Genomic DNA, 25000 nt, shown 5'->3' on the forward strand with positions numbered 1-25000 from the left:
GGCTGGTCCCTCATGTTCCTCATGATTATTCTTACTCCATGAGGTGAAATCCTGCATATAGGGCCATTAATGGTTACTTTGTATTTTATCCATTTGTAAATATTAGCTCCAGCAGTTGTCTCCTTCTCACCAAGCTTCTAGCTGATGGTCTTGTAGTCCATTCCAGCCTTGTGCAGGTCCAACACCATGTTCCTGACTTGCTTTGAGAGACGCCGTGAGTGTAAACACAGAAACACAGAGCAGAAAGAATGATAGGAAGAGAAGAAGATGGAGAAGGAAAGGAAGGGCTCAGGTTCTACAGCACATCATCATTAAACATGGTGGAGGCACTACACACACACACACACACACACACACACACACACACACATGCAAATGTCCAGGCACAAACACACATTTAGGCAAAAACACACACATTGATCCCCTTCATCGATCCCCTTGTGTGCATTAATAATGCAGTGGAGCTTCTTTCTTTGTGTAAGGCTGAGGAGCTGATGTGTGTGTGTGTGTGTGTGTGTGTGTGTGTGTAGGATGACAGGAACTCTTTTTCAACCCCATTCTTCAGTCAAATTGACCAAGGCTTAGGCTCTCTCTCTCTCTCCGACCTCTCCGACCTCTCCGACCTCTCCGGCGTCTCCTGCCCCACGTCCCGGCCCAGTCCCGGCCCAACACCCATACTGCATCCTAACCAGGTCACTATAACCTGGACTGGTCCAGTTCCAGTTTCTATGTCCAGATCCGTCCCTGTCTCTGTGTCACAGACCCCAGGCACCATTTTTAAACTGGTGTTCTTCCAGGCCTGTCCCCCGGGGGGCGCTACGCACCCATCTGATCTGTTTATTTCCTTTCTCATATTTGTGTTCGTTGCTCATGAGATTGTGTTTCAGTTCAGTTAGCTGTTGATTTCATGGCCCCCAGTGTTCCCAGTTCCCCCAGTGAGAGTGTTAAATGGTTCGCGGTGTTGTTCGGCTCTTAGTCTGTAGTTCAATATGACCTGAACACATCACCGAGAACGAGCTGTTACTATAGAAACCATACCGCATTCGAACCCTGCGCTGTGTCAGAGCTGCTGTTACAGAGAATTAATCAACACCTTCTGACCAATCAGAGCGCAGGATGAAGCCGCACTCGTTTAACAGATAAAAAGACTTTACTAATGCTCTCTCTCCCTCTCTCTCTCTCTCGCTCTCTCTCTCTCGCTCTCTCTCGCGCTCTCGCTCTCTCTCTCTCTCTCTCTCTCTCTCTCTCTCTCTCTCTCTCTCTCTCTCGCTCTCTCTCTCTCACTCTCTCTCTCTCTCTCGCTCTCTCGCTCTCTCTCTGAGTCCAGCCTGTGTATTTTGCAGCTTCTTCTGTGGTGCGAGACGTGTTCACATCACATGAGACTTTTTTTAACTCTCATGTGGGTGGTGAGGAGTGTGTGTGTGTGTGTGTGTGTGTGTGTGTGTGTGTGTGTGTGGAGATCACAGGCTCTTCACTCGCTCTGTTTAGTTCCAGGATGATGAGAGATTTTTTCCTCTCTGTTATCAAGTAACACATTCTGAAAAATACCCTTTAAATCTTGAGTTTAATCCCCTGGATGATGTCATCACATATCAGTCCAGCTGTTGTTTTGCAGATCTTTAAAGCCAAGTGTACATCAGTAGGTCTGAATGTTCTCGAAAACGTATTACTTGCTAGTTTTTTCCTCTGGACTGAGAGACGTGGTGTCTGAAGTGTCCTCCTCGTCCTCCCCATCCTCCCCGTCTTCCTTGTCCTTCTCGTCCTCCTCGTCCTCCCCATCCTCCTTGTCCTCCTCGTCCTCCCCGTCCTCCCCATACTCCTTGTCCTCCTCGTCCTCCCCGTCCTCCCCGTCCTCCTCGTCTTCCTTGTCCTCCTCGTCCTCCCGCTGTGGTCTAAGGTTTCAGTCCTCCTGCTCACGTCGCTGCTCCTGTATCAGACCGGATCCTCAGCAGGTTTTAACCTCCTGGTCTGATGGTGTGGAATGGGGGCGTGGCCTCAGGGATCTAACCAAATGAGATTCACCACCTCACTTTCCACACTGAGAGACACGGCGCAGCTGCTCTTCCACCCCGGACTGTTTCCTGGTCTTTACCAGAGGGGCTTTCAGTGTGTTGCATTATTGCCACCTTCGAAGGCTGCATGAGTACTGCCTGTGTGTGTGTGTGTGTGTGTGTGTGTGTGTGTGTGTGTGTGTGTGTGTGTGTGTGTGTAAAAACTCCCATTGAATCAGGATGAACTCAGATTCTCAGATCACTTAAATATTCAAGATTATGACTGTTTCTCTCTCTTTCACTTTGGGAGACGAATGGGACATGGTCCAGAGAGAGAGAGAGAGAGAGATGGAATGAAAGCTAGAAGGATGAATGTTAGTAAAGTGTTAGGGAGAGGAGAGAAGGAGAGAGAGAGAGAGAGAGAGAGATAAAGAATAAGATGAGAAAGAGGAGAAAAAACAAAGGAGAGGGAGAGAAAAGCAGCAGCAGTAATGATCCATTATTCCAGAGGCAAAGGTGGCATGAAACACACACACACACACACACACACACACACACACACACACACACTGGCTCATTACACAGGCATGATGGCACTTAAATCTGAGAGAAAGGTGATGCATACCATTCTCTCACATTATTATTGTAAAGAAGTTCACACACACACACACACACACACACACACACTGCTCACATTTGTCAAAATAATGCTGCATTATCATAAATCACGAGAGAAGGAAAAAGAGGTAAAAATTATACTGCAGAAAAAGAAAGAAGTGAAGAGTGTAAGAATGTAGTAGAGGGGGACACCGTGTCTCTCCTCCTGCTGATGTCCTCTCGCTGTGATTCCATACGAGTAACCCGACTTTGTGTGATTGTTTTTGTCTCATGATGATCTTGGTGTTCGTCTCGTCCTCTCCAGAATGTCCCCCAGCTCCCCTGTGGAAAGGCGCTCTACACCTACGAGGGCAAGGAGCCCGGAGACCTCAAGTTCAACAAGGGTGACATCATCATCCTGCGACGGAAAGTGGATGAGAACTGGTTCCACGGGGAGCTGAACGGGAGCCACGGCTTCCTGCCGGCCAGCTACGTGCAGTGCATCAGGCCGCTGTCGCAGACGCCGCCGCAAGGGAAAGCGCTTTACGACTTCGAGATGAAGGACAAGGAGCAAGACAAGGACTGTCTCTCCTTCACAAAGGTACGCTCTACTGACCTCCTGCTACTCCTGCTGGTACAGAATCAAAGGGAGTGGGGGCGTGGCTTACAGGTATTTAAATAGGTGGAGAATCAAAGGGAGTGGGGGCGTGGCTTACAGGTATTTAAATAGGTGGAGAATCAAAGGGAGTGGGGGCGTGGCTTACAGGTATTTAAATAGGTGGAGAATCAAAGGGAGTGGGGGCGTGGCTTACAGGTATTTAAATAGGTGGAGAATCAAAGGGAGTGGGGGCGTGGCGCACAGGTATTTAAATAGGTGGAGAATCAAAGGGAGTGGGGGCGTGGCTTACAGGTATTTAAATAGGAGGAGAATCAAAGGGAGTGGGGGCGTGGCTTACAGGTATTTAAATAGGTGGAGAATCAAAGGGAGTGGGGGCGTGGCTTACAGGTATTTAAATAGGTGGAGAATCTAAGGGAGTGGGGGCGTGGCTTACAGGTATTTAAATAGGTGGAGAATCAAAGGGAGTGGGGGCGTGGCTTACAGGTATTTAAATAGGTGGAGAATCAAAGGGAGTGGGGGCGTGGCTTACAGGTACTTAAATAGGTGGAGAATTAAAGGGAGTGGGGGCGTGGCTTACAGGTACTTAAATAGGTGAAGAATCAAAGGGAGTGGGGGCGTGGCTTACAGGTATTTAAATAGGTGGAGAATCAAAGGGAGTGGGGGCGTGGCTTACAGGTATTTAAATAGGTGGAGAATCAAAGGGAGTGGGGGCGTGGCTTACAGGTATTTAAATAGGTGGAGAATCAAAGGGAGTGGGGGCGTGGCTTACAGGTACTTAAATAGGTGGAGAATCAAAGGGAGTGGGGGCGTGGCTTACAGGTACTTAAATAGGTGAAGAATCAAAGGGAGTGGGGGCGTGGCTTACAGGTATTTAAATAGGTGGAGAATCAAAGGGAGTGGGGGCGTGGCTTACAGGTATTTAAATAGGTGGAGAATCAAAGGGAGTGGGGGCGTGGCTTACAGGTATTTAAATAGGTGGAGAATCAAAGGGAGTGGGGGCGTGGCTTACAGGTATTTAAATAGGTGGAGAATCAAAGGGAGTGGGGGCGTGGCTTACAGGTACTTAAATACCTGATTTCTCTGAGTTGCCAAGAGACCAGCTGTGGCAGTTTGTCCCTGTACAGACCCCAACATGCCCCAGTTCCCCCACATTCCCCAGTTTCCCCCACATGCCCCGGTTCCCCCACATGCCCCGGTTCCCCCACATGCCCCGGTTCCCCCACATGCCCCAGTTTCCCCCACATGCCCCAGTTTCCACCACATGCCCCAGTTCCCCCACATGCCCCAGTTCCCCCACATGCCCCAGTTCCCCCACATGCCCCAGTTTCCCCCACATGCCCCAGTTCCTCCACATGCCCCGGTTCCCCCACATGCCCCGGTTCCCCCACATGCCCCGGTTCCCCCACATGCCCCAGTTTCCCCCACATGCCCCAGTTTTCCCCACATGCCCCGGTTCCCCCACATGCCCCGGTTCCCCCACATGCCCCGGTTCCCCCACATGCCCCGGGTTCCCCGCCTTGCCCTGTGTGTTATGCTCCGCCGTATGTCTCTTGGTCTCTAACTGGACTCTCGGTACAGACTGGGCTACAGACTTCCTGCAGTCCTCTAACAGTGTGGAGTAGCACCTACAGGTGGCGCTGTGTCATGTGACTACAACATGCCCTGATAGTGATGAGTTCAGTCTCTCTGTAGTGATCCACACCCTCATTTTCAGCTGTATTCGGCTCGCGCTCCGTCTGAGGCTGAGCGACATCACAGCGTGTCAGAGCCGCGGCAGGCCTCGAGTCTGAAAGTGTATTCGGTCGTAATAAAACCCTTAAAAGTATACAGCAGGGTTTAGTCTCCAGCAGCTCAGGACGTGCAGTGTGGTGTGTGAGGATCTGCTGATCCACAGTGGTTAAGGATCAGTTCCACAGCGTCTCTCTGCATTCAGCTCTCAGTATTCACTTTCCTTCATGTGGCTTTAGTGGATCATTCTAATTAATAATGAATTAAATCTAGACTTTCATCTTAACACCAGAGTCTGTTTATAGGTTTATTATTATTAACCCATAGTCGAGGGGAACAGCAGCGTGGAACTCAACCGAGACCTCCAGGTTCGAAGGTCACGTCCCGGGACACTCCTGTACTCTTAGTCGATCAGTCAGGGGCTGGAGACTGATGGAGTCTCGTTGGGAAAGTGTGTGATGTGTGTGGAACCCCGGCGTGTCCACGGTGCAGCAGCGCGGCTAAGACACACTCGCCGTGGGAACGTCTGATCTGTATTCCACACCTCCTCATCTCCACTTCAAAAACACTCCGCTTCTTCTGTGGCCTGTGTGTGTGTGTGTGTGTGTGTGTGTGTGTGTTGTTGGAAGAGGTGCTTGCTCTCTGGAGGAAGCGGATGCAGGAAAAGGGCAGCTGGATTCTGTGAAGCACAGAGACCATTCATACACGAGATAGAGAGAGAGAGAGAGAGAGAGAGGGAACGAGAGAGAGAGAGAGAGAGGGGGAGAGAGAGGGAACGAGAGAGAGAGAGAGAGAGTGGGGGGAGAGAGAGGGAACGAGAGAGAGAGAGAGAGAGAGAGAGAGGGAACGAGAGAGAGAGGGAAGGAGAGAGAGGGGGAGAGAGAGGGAATGAGAGAGGGAGAGGGAGAGAGAGAGGAAGAGGAATAGAGAGAGAGGGAGAGAAAGAGAAAGAGGGAACGAGAGAGAGAGAGAGAGAGAGAGAGGGAAGGAGAGAGAGGGGGAGAGAGAGAGAGAGAGAGTGGGGGGAGAGACAGGGAAGGAGAGAGAGAGAGAGGGAGAGAGAGAGGGAGAGGAATAGAGAGAGAGGGAGAGAAAGAGAGAGAGGGAGAGAAAGAGAGAGAGGAAGAGGAATAGAGATAGAGGGAGAGGAAGTGAGAGGGAGAGAGGGAGAGGAATAGAAAGAGAGAGAGAGGGGGAGAGGATAGAGAGGGAGAGAGAGGAATAGAGAGAGAGGAATAGAGAGGGGAGGGGGAGAGGGGAAGAGAGAGAGGGAGAGAGTGAGAGAGAGAGAGAGAACATAAAGATCATGCCTTTGTAGGAGAGGTAACATTTAAACTCTCGACAGCGTCTCAGTGTTCAAGTTCAAGTTCAACTCAAGTTCAAGTAGGCTTTATTGTCATTACAACCATATACAGTTAGTACACAGTGAAACGAAACAACGTTCCTCCAGGACCAAGGTGCTACATGCAACATAAATTTACAACATAAATTAACAGAGACAACTAAACTAGCTAACCAAGAGGCCTAGTTAACTGGCTAGCAGAGACAGGACAGAGAGACCTAACATAAATTACAACATAAATTAACAATAACTAACTAGCTAAGTAACATTTTTATAGACAACATAAAGTGCACGTGCAAATGTGCAAACAAGAGCAACAACAAAGTGACAGTGCGCAACCACGACATAACCGAACATAAAATATGGTGTTGAGGTAGTGGGTAAACATAAACATTCCTTAAAACAGCAGCAAGATTTGAGGAATTAGTGCAAAAATGTAGTCCAGTAATGATCATTGTGCAAAAAGATTGTTAAAAACAGTGAAGCATTTACAGGTTGGTGTGTACGATAATTTGGTGGTGTAGGTCAGTGTGTCTGCACTTGTGTTGATTAGTCAGTCCAGTCTCAATATTTTGAGGTAGTTGAGTTAAGCTGTGTGATAATGTTTGTGTTTGTGTGTGTGTGAGTGTGTTTGTGTTTATCAGTCCAGTCCCTTTTTGTTGAGGAGACGGATGGCTTGTGGAAAAAAGCTGTTGCACAGTCTGGATGTGTGTGCCCGAATGCTTCGGTACCTTTTTCCAGATGGCAGGAGTGTGAAGTGTATGTGAGAGGGGTGTGTCCGATCAGCCACAATGCTGGTGGCTTTGCGGATGCAGCGTGTGGTGTAGATGTCTTCAATAGAGGGGAGAGAGGCCCCGATGATCTTCTCCGCTGTCCTCACTATCCGTTGTAGGGTTTTGCGATCCGATATGGCACAATTCCCAAACCAGACAGTGATGCAGCCGCTCAGGATGCTCTCGATAGTTCCTCTATAGAAGGTGGTCAGGATCGGTGGTGGAAGCTGGGCCTTCCTCAGTCTTCTCAGAAAGAAGAGACGCTGTTGGGCTTTCTTCTGTAGGGAGCTGGTGTTGAGGGACCAGCTGAGGTCCTTCTCTAGGTGGACACCCAGGAATTTGGTGCTTTCGACGATTCCCACAGAGGAGCCGTTGATGCTCAGCGGAGAATGGTCGCCTCGTGTCCTCCTAAAGTCAACAACCATCTCCTTTGTCTTGTCAACATTTAGAGACAGGTTGTTGTCTTTACACCAGTCTGTTAGCCTCTGCACTTCCTCTCTGTACGCTGACTCGTCGTTCTTGCTAATGAGACCCACCACGGTTGTGTCATCAGCGAACTTAATGATGTGGTTCGAACTGTGTGTTGCTACACAGTCGTGAGTCAGCAGTGTGAACAGCAGGGGACTGAGCACACAGCCTTGTGGGGCCCCAGTGCTCAGTGTGGTGGTGCTGGAGGTGCAGTTCCCGATCCGTACTGACTGAGGCCTACCGGTCAGAAAGTCCAGGATCCAGTTGCAGAGGGAGGTGTTCAGGCCCAACAGGTTCAGCTTCCCAATCAGTTGTTGGGGGATGATAGTGTTGAATGCTGAGCTGAAATCTATGTACAGCATTCGAACATATGTGTCCTTCTTGTCAAGGTGTGTGAGGGCAAGATGGAGTGTAGTGGAGATGGCGTCGTCCGTTGAGCGGTTAGGACGGTACGCAAATTGCAGTGGGTCCAGTGAGGAGGGCAGCAGGGTCTTTATGTGTCTCATGACGAGCCGCTCGAAGCACTTCATGATGGTGGGTGTGAGTGCAACGGGACGGTAGTCATTGAGACAGGACACAGTAGACTTCTTGGGCACGGGGACGATGGTGGTGGCCTTGAAGCACGTGGGAACGACGGCGCTGCTCAGAGAGATGTTAAAGATGTCGGTGAGAACATCTGCCAGCTGTTCAGCACATTCTCTGAGCACTCTGCCTGGGATGTTGTCTGGTCCAGCAGCTTTACGTGGGTTGACTCTGCGTAGAGTTTTCCTCACCTCAGCTGTAGTGAGACACAGCACCTGGTCGTTCGGAGGAGGGGTGGTCTTCCTCGCCGCCACGTTGTTCTGCCTGTCAAACCGAGCATAAAAGTTGTTCAGCGCATCTGGGAGGGAGCCGTCACTGTCACAGGCAGGTGATGTCGCCCTGTAGTTTGTGATGGCTTGTAAGCCCTGCCACATGCGCCGTGTGTCACCGCTGTCCCTGAAGTGATTGTGGATTTTCTGGGCGTGTGCGCGCTTTGCCTCTCTGATGGCCCGAGAAAGTTTGGCCCTTGCTGTTCTGAGGGCCACCTTGTCTCCCGCTTTGAAGGCAGAGTCTCTGGTCCTCAGAAGTGCACGCACTTCCGCAGTAATCCACGGTTTCTGGTTGGGTCGTGAGATGATGCTCTTGGAGACAGTGACGTCATCGGTGCACTTGTTGATGTAGCTGGTCACTGATGACGTGTACTCCTCCAAGTCAGTGAAGTCGCCGTAAGTTGCAGCCTCCCTAAACATGTTCCAGTCAGTGCACTCAAAACAGTCCTGAAGAGCAGAGATGGCTCCTGCAGGCCAGGTTCTCACCTGCTTCAGAACCGGTTTTGAGCGCCTGACGAGTGGTCTGTATGCTGGAATTAGCATAACAGAGATGTGGTCTGAGTAGCCGAGGTGGGGGCGGGGCTCTGCCCGATATGCGCCGGGGATGTTTGTGTAAACAAGATCCAGCGTGTTTTTCCCTCTCGTTGCAAAATCCACATACTGATGGAATCTAGGAAGCACTGACTTGAGATTTGCATGGTTGAAATCTCCAGCAACAATAAACAGTCCATCCGGGTGTGTATTTTGCAGTTCACTGATCTTTGTATACAGTTCCCATAGCGCTTCCTTAGCATTAGCGCTAGGTGGAATGTACACTCCGATAATGAAAACAGTGGTGAATTCCCGTGGTAAATAAAAAGGTCTGCATCTAACAATCACAAACTCCACTAGCAATGAGCAATAACTAGAAACTAGCACAGAGTTCTTGCACCATATCGTGTTGATGTAAACACATTATTATTAATAGATACTTTAACAGAACTTTAGAACTGGTACAGAATACAGCTTTTGTAAGGACAAGAGGGTCATCAGGAGGGTTTTACAGTCGGATGTCTTTAAGAGACTGATATTAATTATACAGTAACTCTGTTAAATACCTAGTTCTGCACTTATTACACTGAGCTGTAGGGGGCGCAGATGAGCAGCTGGTCAGTTTATCGTTTAAACCATTAGTGTGTTGGTTTCTCAGGAGAGTGTTAGAGATTACGAAGAGAAAAGAGCAGGTTATGACCTCAATTTAGTTTTTTTTAAGTTTTCTGTAAAAGATACTGTGAAGGCATAATAATAATACCAATAATAATAATAATAATAATAATACCAATAATAATAATAATAACACCAATAATAATAGTACCAATAATAATAATAATAATAATAGTACCAATAATAATAATAATAATAATAATACCAATAATAATAATAATAATAATAATAATAATACCAATAATAATAATAATAACACCAATAATAATAGTACCAATAATAATAATAACAATAATAGTACCAATAATAATAATAATAATAATAATACCAATAATAATAATAATAACACCAATAATAATAATACCAATAATAATAATAATAATAATAATAATAATAATAATACCAATAATAATAATACCAATAATAACAATAATAATAATAATAATAATAATAATAATCCAATAATAATAATAATAATACCAATAATAATAATACCAATAATAATAATAATAATAATAATAATACCAATAATAATAATAATAACAATAATAATAGTACCAATAATACCAATAATAATAACAATAATAATAATAACAATAATAATAATAATAATACCAATAATAATAGTACCAATAATAATTATAATAATAATAATAATAACAATAATAATAATGACAACAACAACAATAATAATAATACCAATAATAATAATAATAATGATAATAATAATAAAAATTATAACAATAATGATAATAATAATAATAATTTCAATAATAATAATAATAATAATAATAATAATAAAAACAATAATACCAATAATAATAATAATAATAATAATAACAACAACAACAATAATAATAACAATAATAATAACAATAATAATAACAATAATAACAATATAATAATAATAATAAAAATAATAATAATAACAACAACAATAATAATAATAATAGTAGTAGTAGTAGCGATGATCGGGTCCAAGGACATGCACCATTGTCGCCCAGGAGCACCAAAAACACACTGGACACAGTGGGTACAGACAGGGGACAGACAGGGGACAGACAGGGTACAGACAGGGGACAGACAGGGGACAGACAGGGTACAGACAGGGGACATACCGTTATAAGATAACTTGTGGAATGAAGCAGTTTGTAGAAAGCCACAGCTTTACTGACATTTTGGAGAGAAATTCAGGGAAATGACACGACAGTACGCTTGGATCCATAGTAGGAGGACTTGTGCAGACTGGACAGGTTTTATTGTCCCAAACATCATTATAATGTCCTTAAATAATGTAAGACTTGTCCTGTTGGGTTTTCAGATCTGGTATTGAGTTTATTTTGGCTCAGTTTGGCGGCGATCGTATAAATGTAGCAAAATCTCGTGTGAAGGCCCTGTGCCACGCCCAGGACCCAGACGGAACGCTGGACGGAGGGGACAGGAGGACACACACACACACACACAAACACACACACACAGACATGACTGTCCCCATGTACACACTCATGATTGACAGACAGAGAGAGCTGATTAAAACAGTGAATGACGTACTGGTAACACTGGAAAGAGAGAGAGAGCGAGTGTGTGTGTGTGTGTGTGTGTGTGTGTGTGTGTGTGTGTGTGTTTTCTGAGTCAGTGTGGAGCAGATGAGCCAAGAAATCGAAAAAAAGAGGAGAAAAGAGGTGGGATGATTGATTAGCTCACAGACACAGAGTCTTTAGCGCAGGTGTGTGTGTGTGTGTGTGTGTGTGTGTGTGTGTGTGTGAGTGTGTGTGTGTGTGTGAGTGTGTGTGTAAGAGAGAGAGAGAACAGAAAAAGCCTTGTGTGCGCGCTCTTGGATCAAATCAAATCAAATCTTGTTTCCTGCCATCTGTTTGGCTCGGTTTATATGCAAGCGCACACACACACACACACACACACACACACACACACACACCTCAGCTGTAAGAGCTACACACACTACATTAGGTCTGTTCAACAGGAAGTCTGACTCCAGTCTGTTATGAATTGAATATTAAAATAAGGAGTTAGAAATGGACTTCAGCTTCAGGAATTTATGATCGAAAGTTCACGAGTGAAGATCCATCAAACGTCTCGTCTTTAATTTTTACTCTTTTCCCGTCGTCTTTCTGCATAAAGCAAATTTAAATCCCTTCTTCCGTCCCAACCCGACACTCTCTGAACAGATTATTATTAATAAAACTATAATTCGTCTTTTTAGTGAAACAAACAAAATGTCAAAAGCATGGTTCCTCATCGAGCTCCTGGTGCTACTGCCCTGAGATCATCTGGATTTTTAAAATCCACTTTAATTACATGATTGTTTAGCTCCGCCCAGTTTCATTTGCATAATGTGCAGAACGTATTTCCCTGAACTAGTCGGAGGATTTCTGGTCTCACAAACCTTACGCGTGACCGGACTCGTTGTGTTTAGGGGCGTGGTCAATAATTTTGGGTTGTGTCATGTTTAAATACGCGTTTGTGCTGATCTGTTCGAGCTGGGGGCAGCGCGGCGGTGTAGTGGTTAAGCTCCGCCCTTCGTGACCCTGTAGACAGGATAAAGCGGTCTATGGTGGAGCCAGGTCACTCCAGCCAATCAGCTTTCAGCAGGCGGGACACAGAGTGAAGATCGAGCCGATGTCAGCGATCCTGATCAGGTCACCTGTGGGCGTGGCCTCCTGCCCCGAGCACCTGCAGGGAAACTGGAAACAAAACAGATCATGAGTCTAATGTCACGAGTTCGGTTTCTGCATATTAATATACACTGTGTGTCGGAGGCGGGGTTTAAATGTCCATGTGATTTTATTAGACATAACAAGAAGTTCTTAAAGCAAAACTCCACATGGAAACAGGTCTCGGCCTTAGCCTAGCATTAGCCTAGCATTAGCCTAGCATTAGCATTAGTGTTACACACACACACTGGGTGTAGAGGAGGAGGAGTTCAGTCCTCTGTAACACTGCAGCTCATCTAATGCTCGTTCCTTCTCCAGGATGAAATTCTGACGGTGATTCGGCGAGTGGATGAGAACTGGGCAGAAGGCATGCTGGGAGATAAAATCGGCATTTTTCCCATCCTGTACGTAGAGGTGAGTACCGCGACCACTCGTGTGTGTGTGTGTGTGTGTGTGTGTGTGTGTGTGTGTTTATCAGGTGATCATGGGAACTATACTGGACTACGTAGGAATAAACACTCAGTATGTTAAATGAAGCAGCCGGGGGGCGAGAAGTTCTGAGTGTTATTGCCTTCTTGATGTTACGGCCCTGAGTGTTACTGCCCTCTTGGTGTTACTGCCCTGAGTGTTACTGCCCTCTTGGTGTTACTGCTCTCCTGGTGTTACTGCCCTCTTGGTGTTACTGCCCTTTCAGTGTTACTGCCCTGAGTGTTACTGCCCTCCTGGTCTTACTGCCCTGAGTGTTACTGCCCTCCTGGTCTTACTGCCCTGAGTGTTACTGCCCTCCTGGTGTTAATGCCCTGAGTGTTAATGCCCTCCTGGTGTTACTGCCCTCTTGGTGTTACTACCCTGAGTGTTTCTGCCCTTTTGGTGTTACTGCCCTGAGTGTTACTGCCTTCTCAGTGTTACTGCCCTCCCTGTGTTACTGCCCTGAGTGTTACTGCCCTCCTGGTGTTACTGCCCTGAGTGTTACTGCCCTTTTGGTGTTACTGCCCTGAGTGTTACTGCCCTTTTGGTGTTACTGCCTTCTCAGTGTTACTGCCCTGAGTTTTACTGCCCCCTCAGTGTTACTGCCCTCTCTGTGTTACTGCCCTCCTGGTGTTACTGCCCTGAGTGTTATTGCCCTGAGTGTTACTGCCTTCTCAGTGTTACTGCCCTCTCTGTGTTACTGCCCTGAGTGTTACTGCCCTCCTGGTGTTACTGCCCTGAGTGTTTCTGCCCTTTCGGTGTTACTGCCCTGAGTGTTACTGCCCGCTTGGTGTTACTGCCCTGAGTGTTACTGGCCTGAGTGTTACTGCCCGCTTGGTGTTACTGCCCGCTTGGTGTTAATGCCCTCTCTGTGTTACTGCCCTCTCGGTGTTACTGCCCTCTCGGTGTTACTGCCCTGAGTGTTACTGCCCTGAGTGTTACTGCCCTCTTGGTGTTACTGCCCTGAGTGTTACTGCCCTCTTGGTGTTACTGCCCTGAGTGTTACTGCCCTCCTGGTGTTACTGCCCTCTCAGTGTTACTGCCCTGAGTGTTACTGCCCTCTCAGTGTTACTGCCCTGAGTGTTACTGCCCTCTCTGTGTTACTGCCCTGAGTGTTACTGCCCTCCTGGTGTTACTGCCCTCTCTGTGTTACTGCCCTGAGTGTTACCGCCCTCCTGGTGTTACTGCCCTGGGTATTACTGCCCTCTTGGTGTTACTGCCTTCTCAGTGTTAATGCCCTGAGTGTTACTGCCCTCTTAGTGTTACTGCCTTCTCAGTGTTACTGCCCTGAGTGTTACTGCCCTCTTAGTGTTACTGCCCTGAGTGTTACTGCCCTGAGTGTTACTGCCCTAAGTGTTACTGCCCTCTCAGTGTTACTGCCCTCCTGGTTTTACTGCCCTCTCGGTGTTACTGCCCTCTCGGTGTTACTGCCCTGAGTGTTACTGCCCTGAGTGTTACTGCCCTCTTGGTGTTACTGCCCTGAGTGTTACTGCCCTCTTGGTGTTACTGCCCTCTTGGTGTTACTGCCCTGAGTGTTACTGCCCTCCTGGTGTTACTGCCCTCTCAGTGTTACTGCCCTGAGTGTTACTGCCCTCTCAGTGTTACTGCCCTGAGTGTTACTGCCCTCTTTGTGTTACTGCCCTGAGTGTTACTGCCCTCCTGGTGTTACTGCCCTGAGTGTTACTGCCCTTTTGGTGTTACTGCCCTGAGTGTTACTGCCCTGGGTGTTACTGCCCTCTTGGTGTTACTGCCCTCTCAGTGTTACTGCCCTGAGTGTTACTGCCCTCTTAGTGTTACTGCCCTGAGTGTTACTGCCCTCTCGGTGTTACTGCCCTCTCAGTGTTACTGCCCTCTCAGTGTTACTGCCCTCCTGGTGTTACTGCCCTCTCGGTGTTACTGCCCTCCTGGTGTTACTGCCCTGAGTGTTACTGCCTTCTCAGTGTTACTGCCCTCCTGGTGTTACTGCCCTGAGTGTTACTGCCCTCTCAGTGTTACTGCCCTCTTGGTGTTACTGCCCTGAGTGTTACTGCCCTCCTGGTGTTACTGCCCTCTTAGTGTTACTGCCCTGAGTGTTACTGCCCTCTCAGTGTTACTGCCCTGAGTGTTACTGCCCTCTCTGTGTTACTGCCCTGAGTGTTACTGCCCTCCTGGTGTTACTGCCCTGAGTGTTACTGCCCTTTTGGTGTTACTGCCCTGAGTGTTACTGCCCTGGGTATTACTGCCCTCTTGGTGTTACTGCCTTCTCAGTGTTAATGCCCTGAGTGTTACTGCCCTCTTAGTGTTACTGCCTTCTCAGTGTTACTGCCCTGAGTGTTACTGCCCTCTTAGTGTTACTGCCCTGAGTGTTACTGCCCTGAGTGTTACTGCCCTAAGTGTTACTGCCCTCTCAGTGTTACTGCCCTCTCATTGTTACTGCCCTCTTGGTGTTACTGCCCTCTCGGTGTTACTGCCCTCCTGGTGTTACTGCCCTGAGTGTTACTGCCCTCTCAGTGTTACTGCCCTCTTGGTGTTACTGCCCTGAGTGTTACTGCCCTCTCAGTGTTACTGCCCTCTTGGTGTTACTGCCCTGAGTGTTACTGCCCTCTCAGTGTTACTGCCCTGAGTGTTACTGCCCTCTCTGTGTTACTGCCCTGAGTGTTACTGCCCTCCTGGTGTTACTGCCCTCTCTGTGTTACTGCCCTGAGTGTTACCGCCCTCCTGGTGTTACTGCCCTGGGTATTACTGCCCTCTTGGTGTTACTGCCCTGAGTGTTACTGCCCTCTCGGTGTTACTGCCCTCTCAGTGTTACTGCCCTCTCAGTGTTACTGCCCTCCTGGTGTTTCTGCCCTCTCGGTGTTACTGCCCTCCTGGTGTTACTGCCCTGAGTGTTACTGCCCTCTCAGTGTTACTGCCCTCCTGGTGTTACTGCCCTGAGTGTTACTGCCCTCTCAGTGTTACTGCCCTCTTGGTGTTACTGCCCTGAGTGTTACTGCCCTCCTGGTGTTACTGCCCTCTTAGTGTTACTGCCCTGAGTGTTACTGCCCTCTCAGTGTTACTGCCCTGAGTGTTACTGCCCTCTCTGTGTTACTGCCCTGAGTGTTACTGCCCTCCTGGTGTTACTGCCCTGAGTGTTACTGCCCTTTTGGTGTTACTGCCCTGAGTGTTACTGCCCTGGGTGTTACTGCCCTCTTGGTGTTACTGCCTTCTCAGTGTTAATGCCCTGAGTGTTACTGCCCTCTTAGTGTTACTGCCTTCTCAGTGTTACTGCCCTAAGTTTTACTGCCCTCTTAGTGTTACTGCCCTGAGTGTTACTGCCCTGAGTGTTACTGCCCTAAGTGTTACTGCCCTCTCAGTGTTACTGCCCTCTCATTGTTACTGCCCTCTTGGTGTTACTGCCCTCTCGGTGTTACTGCCCTCCTGGTGTTACTGCCCTGAGTGTTACTGCCCTCTCAGTGTTACTGCCCTCTTGGTGTTACTGCCCTGAGTGTTACTGCCCTCTCAGTGTTACTGCCCTCTTGGTGTTACTGCCCTGAGTGTTACTGCCCTCTCAGTGTTACTGCCCTCTTTGTGTTCCTGCCCTGAGTGTTACTGCCCTGAGTGTTACTGCCCTCCTGGTGTTACTGCCCTCTCAGTGTTACTGCCCTCTCAGTGTTACTACCCTGAGTGTAACTGCCCTCTCAGTGTTACTGCCCTCCTGGTGTTACTGCCCTCTCAGTGTTACTGCCCTCTTTGTGTTCCTGCCCTGAGTGTTACTGCCCTGAGTGTTATTGCCCTCTTGGTGTTACTGCCCTGAGTGTTATTGCCCTCTCAGTGTTACTGCCCTGAGTGTTACTGGGTGGTAACATTTCTAAGACTGAACTTTCTGAACCCTGATGTTAAAAGTTCAGGCCTCTATAATTATAGCGTTGTCCCAGCGCAGGTTGTTCAGTCCGTATGTAATAATTATCTAAGCGTACACTCTGGGGCTGCTGCATTCTCAAATCTGATTGGTCAGAACAGCAGCTCAGTGTATTAATGCACTCATTCTAATATCTCATGGTCACCATGGTAACAGGGACGTGTACATCGCACAACCCGTGTAACATTGTGGCAGTGCGGTAGTGGTTAGTATGGTCGCCTTGCACCTTTAGGGTCCGGGTTCGATTCTCGTCTGTGTGTGTGTGGAGCTTGAATGTTCTCCCCATGCTTGGTGGGTTTCCTCCTTTTTCCTCCCAAAGACATGCTAATAACTGTGTGTGTGTGTGTGTCTCCTTCAGTGGCTTGGCACCCCGTCCTCGTTCCGTCAGTTTCCTGGGATAGGCTCCGCCCCCTGTGACCCTGTATATAGGATGAGGTGGTATAGATGATGAGTGAGAGTGAGTGAGTTAATGCAGGATGATCTGTGTGTCTGATGGGAAGTGTACAGAGTAAGGAGTCTCCAGTGTCAGTGCTTAGTACATTAGATGATATAACACACGTGATCCAACTTGTGTGTGTGTGTGTGGATCTGATTCCTGAATGGTTGATGCCACACTTCAGTCAGAGCCCTTGAATTAAAGCTGTGTGTCTTGACTCCGCTCAGATCTTGAGTGTTTCATTTCCTATGCAGTGGTACAGACGCCAGACGCTGCGTTCCATAACTTATGGCCCTGCCTCTATCTGTACATGGATTAACTACAGCGTGTCATCCTTTAATGAGTAAATAGTCATTTCAAATTCAAATTTTATTCGTCACATACACAGTCATACACAGTACGATATGCAGTGAGATGCTTATACGACCGCCAGTGACCTTAAAAATAAAAACTTATACGTAAAAAACTTAACTAGTAAAATATACTGTACAAATAAGAACATAATAAAAATACTACAAAATATAGAAATATAGAAGAAAAAAAAATGAAATTTGTAAAAATTTGGAAGTGACTGAGTGTGTAAATATGGATTAAAAAGTGACTTATTCAAGTGTCCAGGAAGGAAAATATAAATATGTAGTGCGAGTGTGTATGAATGTGTCCATAGTGTCCATGATTGTCCAGTCAGTGTTGGATGTTAAAAAGATGTTATTAGTCCTGTGTTGTGATTGTGATTGAGAGACCGTATCGCCTGCGGGAAGAAGCTCCTCCTCAGTCTCTCTGTGTTGGCCTTCAGGGAGCGGAATCGCTTCCCAGACCTCGACAGAGTGAACAGTCCATTGTTGTGTGGCTGAGGTCCTTCACCATCTTCCTGGCCTTGGTCCAGCACCGCCTGCTGTAGATCAAGTGCAGGTCAGGGAGCTCGGTGTGGATGATGCGCTCAGCTGATCGCACCACCCTCTGTAGAGCTCGTCTGTCCTGCATGGTGCTGTTCCCGAACCAGGTTGAGATGTTTCCCATCAGGATGCTCTCTATGGTGCAGCAGTAGAAATTCCTGAGCACCTTGGAGGGCAGTCTGAAGTCTCTCAAGCGCCTGAGGTGGTAGAGACGCTGCCAGGCCTTTTTTGCCACGGTGTTGATGTGACAGGACCATGACAGGTCCTGCGTGATGTGAACACCGAGGTATCTAAAGCTGTCCACTCTCTCCACTGGGCTCCTGTTGATGATGGGGGTCTGGTAGTTCCTCACCTGCTTTGTACAAAAGTCCACAATCAGCTTCTTTGTCTTGCTGACGTTCAGGAGGAGATTGTTCCTCTGGCACCAGTTCTCCAGATTTCCAATCTCCTCTAGGTAGGCCGTTTCATCGTTGTTGGTGATCAGGCCCACCACGACAGTGTCGTCAGCAAACTTGATGATGGCGGTGGAGTTGGTAGTGGCCACGCAGTCGTAGGTGTAGCAGTGTTTGTCCGTCGCTCTGAAATGAGTCGTACAGTATTTTCCTCTTATCGATTCCGTAAAAGATTCTACGAGTGAAGTGAAGCCGTGTGAATAAGTAAACATCCCCCATGAACAGAGGCGTGATCGTATTTCATTCAGGAACAAATGCAGCACAGATTAGAAATGGATTTTGGATTGGGTGTTTATTCCCCCTCCTGAGTCCGAGGCATCTTGACACACGTTTATCTGACGGTGATCAGAGGAGCGAGAGGAGGAACAGAGCTGATGTAACACTGAGACTCGACGCGCGTGTCCTCTGGTAGAACGCTAACCTCGCCTCGCGCTGTACACTACATACAGCACCAAGATGTAATCATCACGTGTTTAAATACAACATGAAGCAGACATTTGATTCCTTATCATCTGTATTACAAACTGTAAGTTATTGTTTCTTTGTTTTTAAATAGTTTTTTTTTCTTTAATTCTGGATGATTTTGTTATAAAGACGTTTTCAGTGTAATGTCTCTCTGTACAGTTGTGTGTGAAGCAGTTAAATGAGAAGCTGCCCGTGACGTGGCAGGAGGGTGTGTGATAAATGTGCTGAACTTCCCCTGAAGCTGAACCTCATTAATCCTGAACACTGACTCACACACACACACACACACACACACACACACACACTTCTCCAAGAGTAATCACAGATATTCTTCATTTCTCACAGATCTATCAGGCAGTAATTATTCAGTTCTCCAGCTGTATCGTGCAGTAAGTCTACAGTTATTGGATTTATGAAACAATAAATTGAGTTAATTATTAATAATCCCAGACTTGTCTTGCTGTAATCTCAGAGTTATTCACACTAGGCCAGTTTATAGGACGAGAGCACGATCCACGGCCGCCCTGTCTGGGTGCGAGGCGCGGTCCCACAGGCTCACTGACACATGACTGGACGCCCTGGTCAAGCTGAAGCGGGTCACACAACATTAACTCAACATGTGTGGGATTTTATTGCCCTCTGAGGATTCCAGACCTTACAGAGATTAGACATTAGCTTTTCTCCTCGCTCACAGACAGGTCTCAGGGAACAGGGTCCGAGCGTCTGTGTGTCAGGGTTCCTGTTATGCGCAGAGCAAGAGTTATTTCCCAGATTTCCAAATCCTACACCTGTACGTGTCTCTTCTGCCCCTGAGATTACAGTGCCCCCTGCTGGTGCAGTCTAGTTCAGTTTTGCTCCATGTTTTAGCGTTTGAGTGTTTCAGAGTTTCAGGGTTCAGCTTTGTATTTGTTCCTGAACTAAAGCCTCTGCTACAGTCCATCTGTCAGGTCTTACTCTGTCTGCACAGACCTCATCACATCCCAGCCGTCTCTGTGAGGGCTTGTGGGCATCGAACTACAGACAGAATCACTGACGTGTTCGTCTGAGACTGTCATCGAGTAGAGACATGAATCTACAATCTAGGCTACAAATCAGCTTCTGTACGTTTGTACCATTAGGTCTCAATTTTATTTATTATTTATTTTATGCAGATGAGTTACTGCTGAGCCACGCCCCTCCTGAGCCAAGCTCAGCAACAAGCTAGGGGAGGGGCTGTTCTTATTTAATGTCACAACAGGAGTAATAAACGAACTGGCCTGTTTGAACCCCAGACACTATAAACACAGACACTATAAACACAGACACTATAAACACAAACACTATAATGGAGGTCAGTGATGGAGGTCAGTGATGGAGGTCAGTGATGGAGGTTAATGATGGAGGTCAGTGATGGAGGTCAGTGATGGAGGTTAATGATGGAGGTCAGTGATGGAGGTCAGTGATGGAGGTTAATGATGGAGGTCAGTGATGGAGGTCAGTGATGGAGGTTAATGATGGAGGTCAGTGATGGAGGTCAGTGATGGAGGTCAGTGATGGAGGTCAGTGATGGAGGTCAGTGATGGAGGTTAATGATGGAGGTCAGTGATGGAGGTCAGTGATGGAGGTCAGTGATGGAGGTTAATGATGGAGGTTAATGATGGAGGTCAGTGATGGAGGTCAGTGATGGAGGTCAGTGATGGAGGTTAGTGATGGAGGTCAATGATGGAGGTCAGTGATGGAGGTCAGTGATGGAGGTTAATGATGGAGGTCAGTGATGGAGGTCAATGATGGAGGTCAGTGATGGAGGTCAGTGATGGAGGTTAATGATGGAGGTCAGTGATGGAGGTTAATGATGGAGGTCAGTGATGGAGGTTAGTGATGGAGGTCAGTGATGGAGGTCAGTGATGGAGGTTAATGATGGAGGTCAGTGATGGAGGTTAGTGATGGAGGTCAGTGATGGAGGTCAGTGATGGAGGTTAATGATGGAGGTCAGTGATGGAGGTTAGTGATGGAGGTCAGTGATGGAGGTTAATGATGGAGGTCAGTGATGGAGGTCAGTGATGGAGGTTAATGATGGAGGTCAGTGATGGAGGTCAGTGATGGAGGTCAGTGATGGAGGTTAATGATGGAGGTCAGTGATGGAGGTCAGTGATGGAGGTCAGTGATGGAGGTCAATGATGGAGGTCAGTGATGGAGGTCAGTGATGGAGGTTAATGATGGAGGTCAGTGATGGAGGTTAGTGATGGAGGTCAGTGATGGAGGTCAGTGATGGAGGTCAATGATGGAGGTCAGTGATGGAGGTCAGTGATGGAGGTTAATGATGGAGGTCAGTGATGGAGGTTAGTGATGGAGGTCAGTGATGGAGGTTAATGATGGAGGTCAGTGATGGAGGTCAGTGATGGAGGTTAATGATGGAGGTCAGTGATGGAGGTCAGTGATGGAGGTTAATGATGGAGGTCAGTGATGGAGGTCAGTGATGGAGGTTAATGATGGAGGTCAGTGATGGAGGTCAGTGATGGAGGTCAGTGATGGAGGTTAATGATGGAGGTCAGTGATGGAGGTTACATGTATTTGAGCATTCATTTAAAATTTGTATTGAATTTTTTTACTCTGTTGTGCAGTCACTGATCTTATACCTGGACTTAAGTTTATTTCTCAGTCTAAAATATCACTTGTCTGATGTCAGTCTCACATTATAGTTAACTTTCCACAATAAAATACATTAAACTGAAAATTTTATCAAGAATAAAGCAAACATGAAAGATTGAGTCATCTCATACAGTGGGGCAAAAAAGTATTTATTCAGCCACCAGTTGTACAAGTTCTCCCACTAAGAAAGATGAGAGGCCTGTAATGTTCATCATGGGTATACCTCAACTATGAGAGACAACATAAGGAAAAAAAATCAAGAAAATCACATTGTAGGATTTTTAAAGAATTTATTTGCATTATGGTGAAAAATAAGTATTTGGTCAACAACAAAATTTAATCTCAATACTTTGTTACATCCCCTTTGTTGGCAGTGACGGAGGTCAAACGTTTCCTGTAAGTCTTCAAAAGGTCTTCACACACTGTTGCTGGTATTTTGTCCCGTTCCTCCATGCAGATCTCCTCTAGAGCAGTGATGACCCAGCCACGTTTCATCTTTAATGCCCTTGCTGATGGAAGGAGGTTTTCACTCAAAATCTCACGATACACGGCCCTATACATTCCTTCATTTACACGGATCAGTCGTCCTGGTCCCTTTGCAGAAAAACAGCCCAAAAACCTGATGTTTCCACCCCCATGCTTCACAGTAGGTATGGTGTTCTTTGGATGCAACTCAGAATTATTTCTCCTCCAAACACAAGAAGTTGAGTTTTTACCATTCTCCCAATCCTCTTCTGGATCATCCAGATGCTCTCTAGCAAACTTCAGACGGGCCTGGACATGTACTGGCTTAAGCAGGGGGACATGTCTGGCACTGCAGGATTTGTATGGAATAAGATCACTGTCAAAAATATTCGTGCGTAAAAAAGATTTGTGTTTAATTCTGTCTTTTGTCTGAGTTTGATTCCAAAATCTACGGCCACGACAGTTTACAGATACGAGATTTTGTGTGTTTGTTACAACACAACTCTGAAATATACAAAACTCGTTAACAAATACATGACATACAAAAATACGTCATCACGGCCACATGCACAGACATTACTATCCGAGGGAAGAGGAGTCGATCCGGTGCATGCTCACCGCCACGTTTTAAACCAGCAGTCGAGCGCTCTCTCATCGTCTCAGGTACGTTTTTTTTCCCACAGATTCGGACATGTTTAAGAGAAGTAAAATTACAGAGATGTTTTAACTATAGTAGGTAAGATTTTAGGAGTTTAAAACGTAGCGGGGAGCATGCGCCGAATCGACTCCTCTTCCCTCGGATAGTAATGTCTGTGCATGTGGTCTTGATGACGTATTTTTGACAGCGGTTTAACACACAGTATTCGTAGGCGTGATTTCGCAATTCGTTCGTGAAACAGAGGGGTTGTAAAAACGTTTTGTATATTTCAGAGTTGTATTGTAACAAACACACAAAATCTCGTATCTGTAAACTGTCGCGGCCGTAGATTTTGGAATCCAACTCAGACAAAAGACAGAATTACACACAAATCTTTTTTTTTCGCACAAATATTTTTGACAGTGATCTTATTCTATAGATTGGAGTCCCTGGTGGTGCAGTGTGTTACTGATGGTAGCCTTTGTTACTTTGGTCTCAGCTCTCTGCAGGTCCTTCACTAGGTCCCCCCGTGTGGTTCTGGGATTTTTGCTCACAGTTCTTGTGATCATTTTGACCCCACGGGGTGAGATCTTGCGTGGAGCCCCAGATGGAGGGAGATAATCAATGGTCTTGTGTGTCTTTTATTTTCTAATAATTGTCCCACAGTTTATTTGATTAGAACAGGTCTACAGTTTAGTTTCTGGTGTCCTTTGACAGCTCTTTGGTCTTGGGCTAGTGGAGTTTGGAGTGTGACTGTTTGAGGTTGTGGACAGGTGTCTTTTATACTGATAACAGATGCTATTAATACAGGTAACGAGTGGAGAACAGAGGAGCCTCTTAAAGAAGAACTTACAGGTCTTGTGGCTGACTAAATACTTTTTGCACCACTGTAACTTATTAATATTAAATGGGACAATTTCAATAAAATAAATTTCATTTAAATCCTCAAATACACACACACACACACACTAGTGTTCTTTTTATATTCCGTGTTAAACAGCACTTTCAGTATTTAATACTTTAACATATTGTCACTTCATTAATTTTACAGGGTCAGCACAAGTCGAATCTGTCTCTAGTTCATCTCTCTCTCTCTCTCTCTCTCTCCTCCCCCCCCTCCCCCCCCCCCCCCCCCCCCTCTCTCTCTCAGCTGAACGAAGCAGCCAAGCAGCTGATGGAGATGGATAAACCGGCCCCGGGGCCCAGTGCTGACTCAGAAACCCCAGCATCGTGTCTCGGCGAGGGCCATGGTGACGCCCCACGGCAACGCGCAGAAGGAAAGAAGAATGCAAAGAAGCGTCACTCGTTCACGGCCCTGAGTGTGACGCAGCGCACAGCGCTCGCTAATAACAACCGCCACTCCATGGAAATCAACGCATCTGATCCGAGAGCGAGGGTCGGAGAGTACGCGCATCTCAGCTCCAGTGCTCCAACCTCACAGGTGTGTGTGTGTGTGGGGGGGGGGGGGGGGGGGGGGGGTTGTGTTTTTCATTAATTCAGTCAGATAATTCCTTCTTGTCCAGGACTCGTCGTTTAACGCCGGAGCAGCAGTGCAGCCCCGAGTGACTCCGACGTCTGGAGAGCTTCTCGCTGCGGCTAAAGTTCAGCTTCCTCTAAACATGTGAGAGTTTACATGCTGTTTGACTTTTACATCACAACTGCCACAGAAAAATCACTATTTCAGTTCAATAACTAGTTTATATTTAACAGAGTTGAGGGCAGGACCATCACCACCTGCTCTCCTTGAATGACCCTTTTCGTTTTCCACACTCTGACCCGTGGGTTTTCTGCGCTCTCTGATCCTTTGTGTTCTCCACACTATTGATTACTGTTCGTATTCCACACTCTGCTTGATATCTCTGTTTTACACTTTCCTTATTTGGTCACTGCTTCCTGTACATGGGGGGGGTCATTAATAGCCCCCCAGCGGTGTTGTGAAATGAGAAAGCGTACACAACCCGTGACGACTCCGTGTCCTTAATAAACTCTCCGATTGTAAAGATTCCTCAGACAGACCTCAGACGGGACCCGTCTCACTGCCCAGAGCACCGTCTCAGTGTGTCCAGCTCTACAGAGACCTGAGGCCTGTCACTGTCTGAGCACATCACAGCTTGTTAGGACTGTGATTTATTATTTATATAATAATTATACTCTACTGTATGTGTGGGACAGAAATCTAATTTCATGCTTTGCACCGTGTTAAAGTTTCCTTCATGTGAAGCCAGTCAGTGTGTTCAGGTGGTTTCCATGGTAATGCTGACTCAGTCAATGTATATATTTGACAGCAGGGGGTCTCCTTCTGCACAGAACTCACCCCCTCCTGGGTCTGCTTCTACTTCCAGGTTCCTCATCTCACTTCCTATTTCATCATTTTCATCATTTTCTTGTTTTTGTGTCGCGGTGTGAACTCTCCCTCACACCAGCACTCTGGG

The 25000-nt window shown here is 46.9% G+C and overlaps 1 protein-coding gene across 1 annotated transcript in view; it reads left to right on the top strand.

The window, feature by feature from the left end:
- LOC128523968 (E3 ubiquitin-protein ligase SH3RF3-like) overlaps positions 1-25000 on the top strand; it is a 75773-nt gene that overhangs the window by 40302 nt on the left and 10471 nt on the right. The window contains exons 2-5 of the mRNA XM_053496212.1: positions 2914-3189; positions 12563-12658; positions 23719-24009; positions 24092-24189. Of these exons, the coding sequence (XP_053352187.1) occupies positions 2914-3189; positions 12563-12658; positions 23719-24009; positions 24092-24189 (761 nt within the window). The remainder of the gene's footprint in view (positions 1-2913; positions 3190-12562; positions 12659-23718; positions 24010-24091; positions 24190-25000) is intronic.

The sequence above is a fragment of the Clarias gariepinus genome, chromosome 5, assembly GCF_024256425.1.
Source record: "Clarias gariepinus isolate MV-2021 ecotype Netherlands chromosome 5, CGAR_prim_01v2, whole genome shotgun sequence".
In the NCBI taxonomy this organism is placed as follows: Eukaryota; Metazoa; Chordata; class Actinopteri; order Siluriformes; family Clariidae; genus Clarias; species Clarias gariepinus.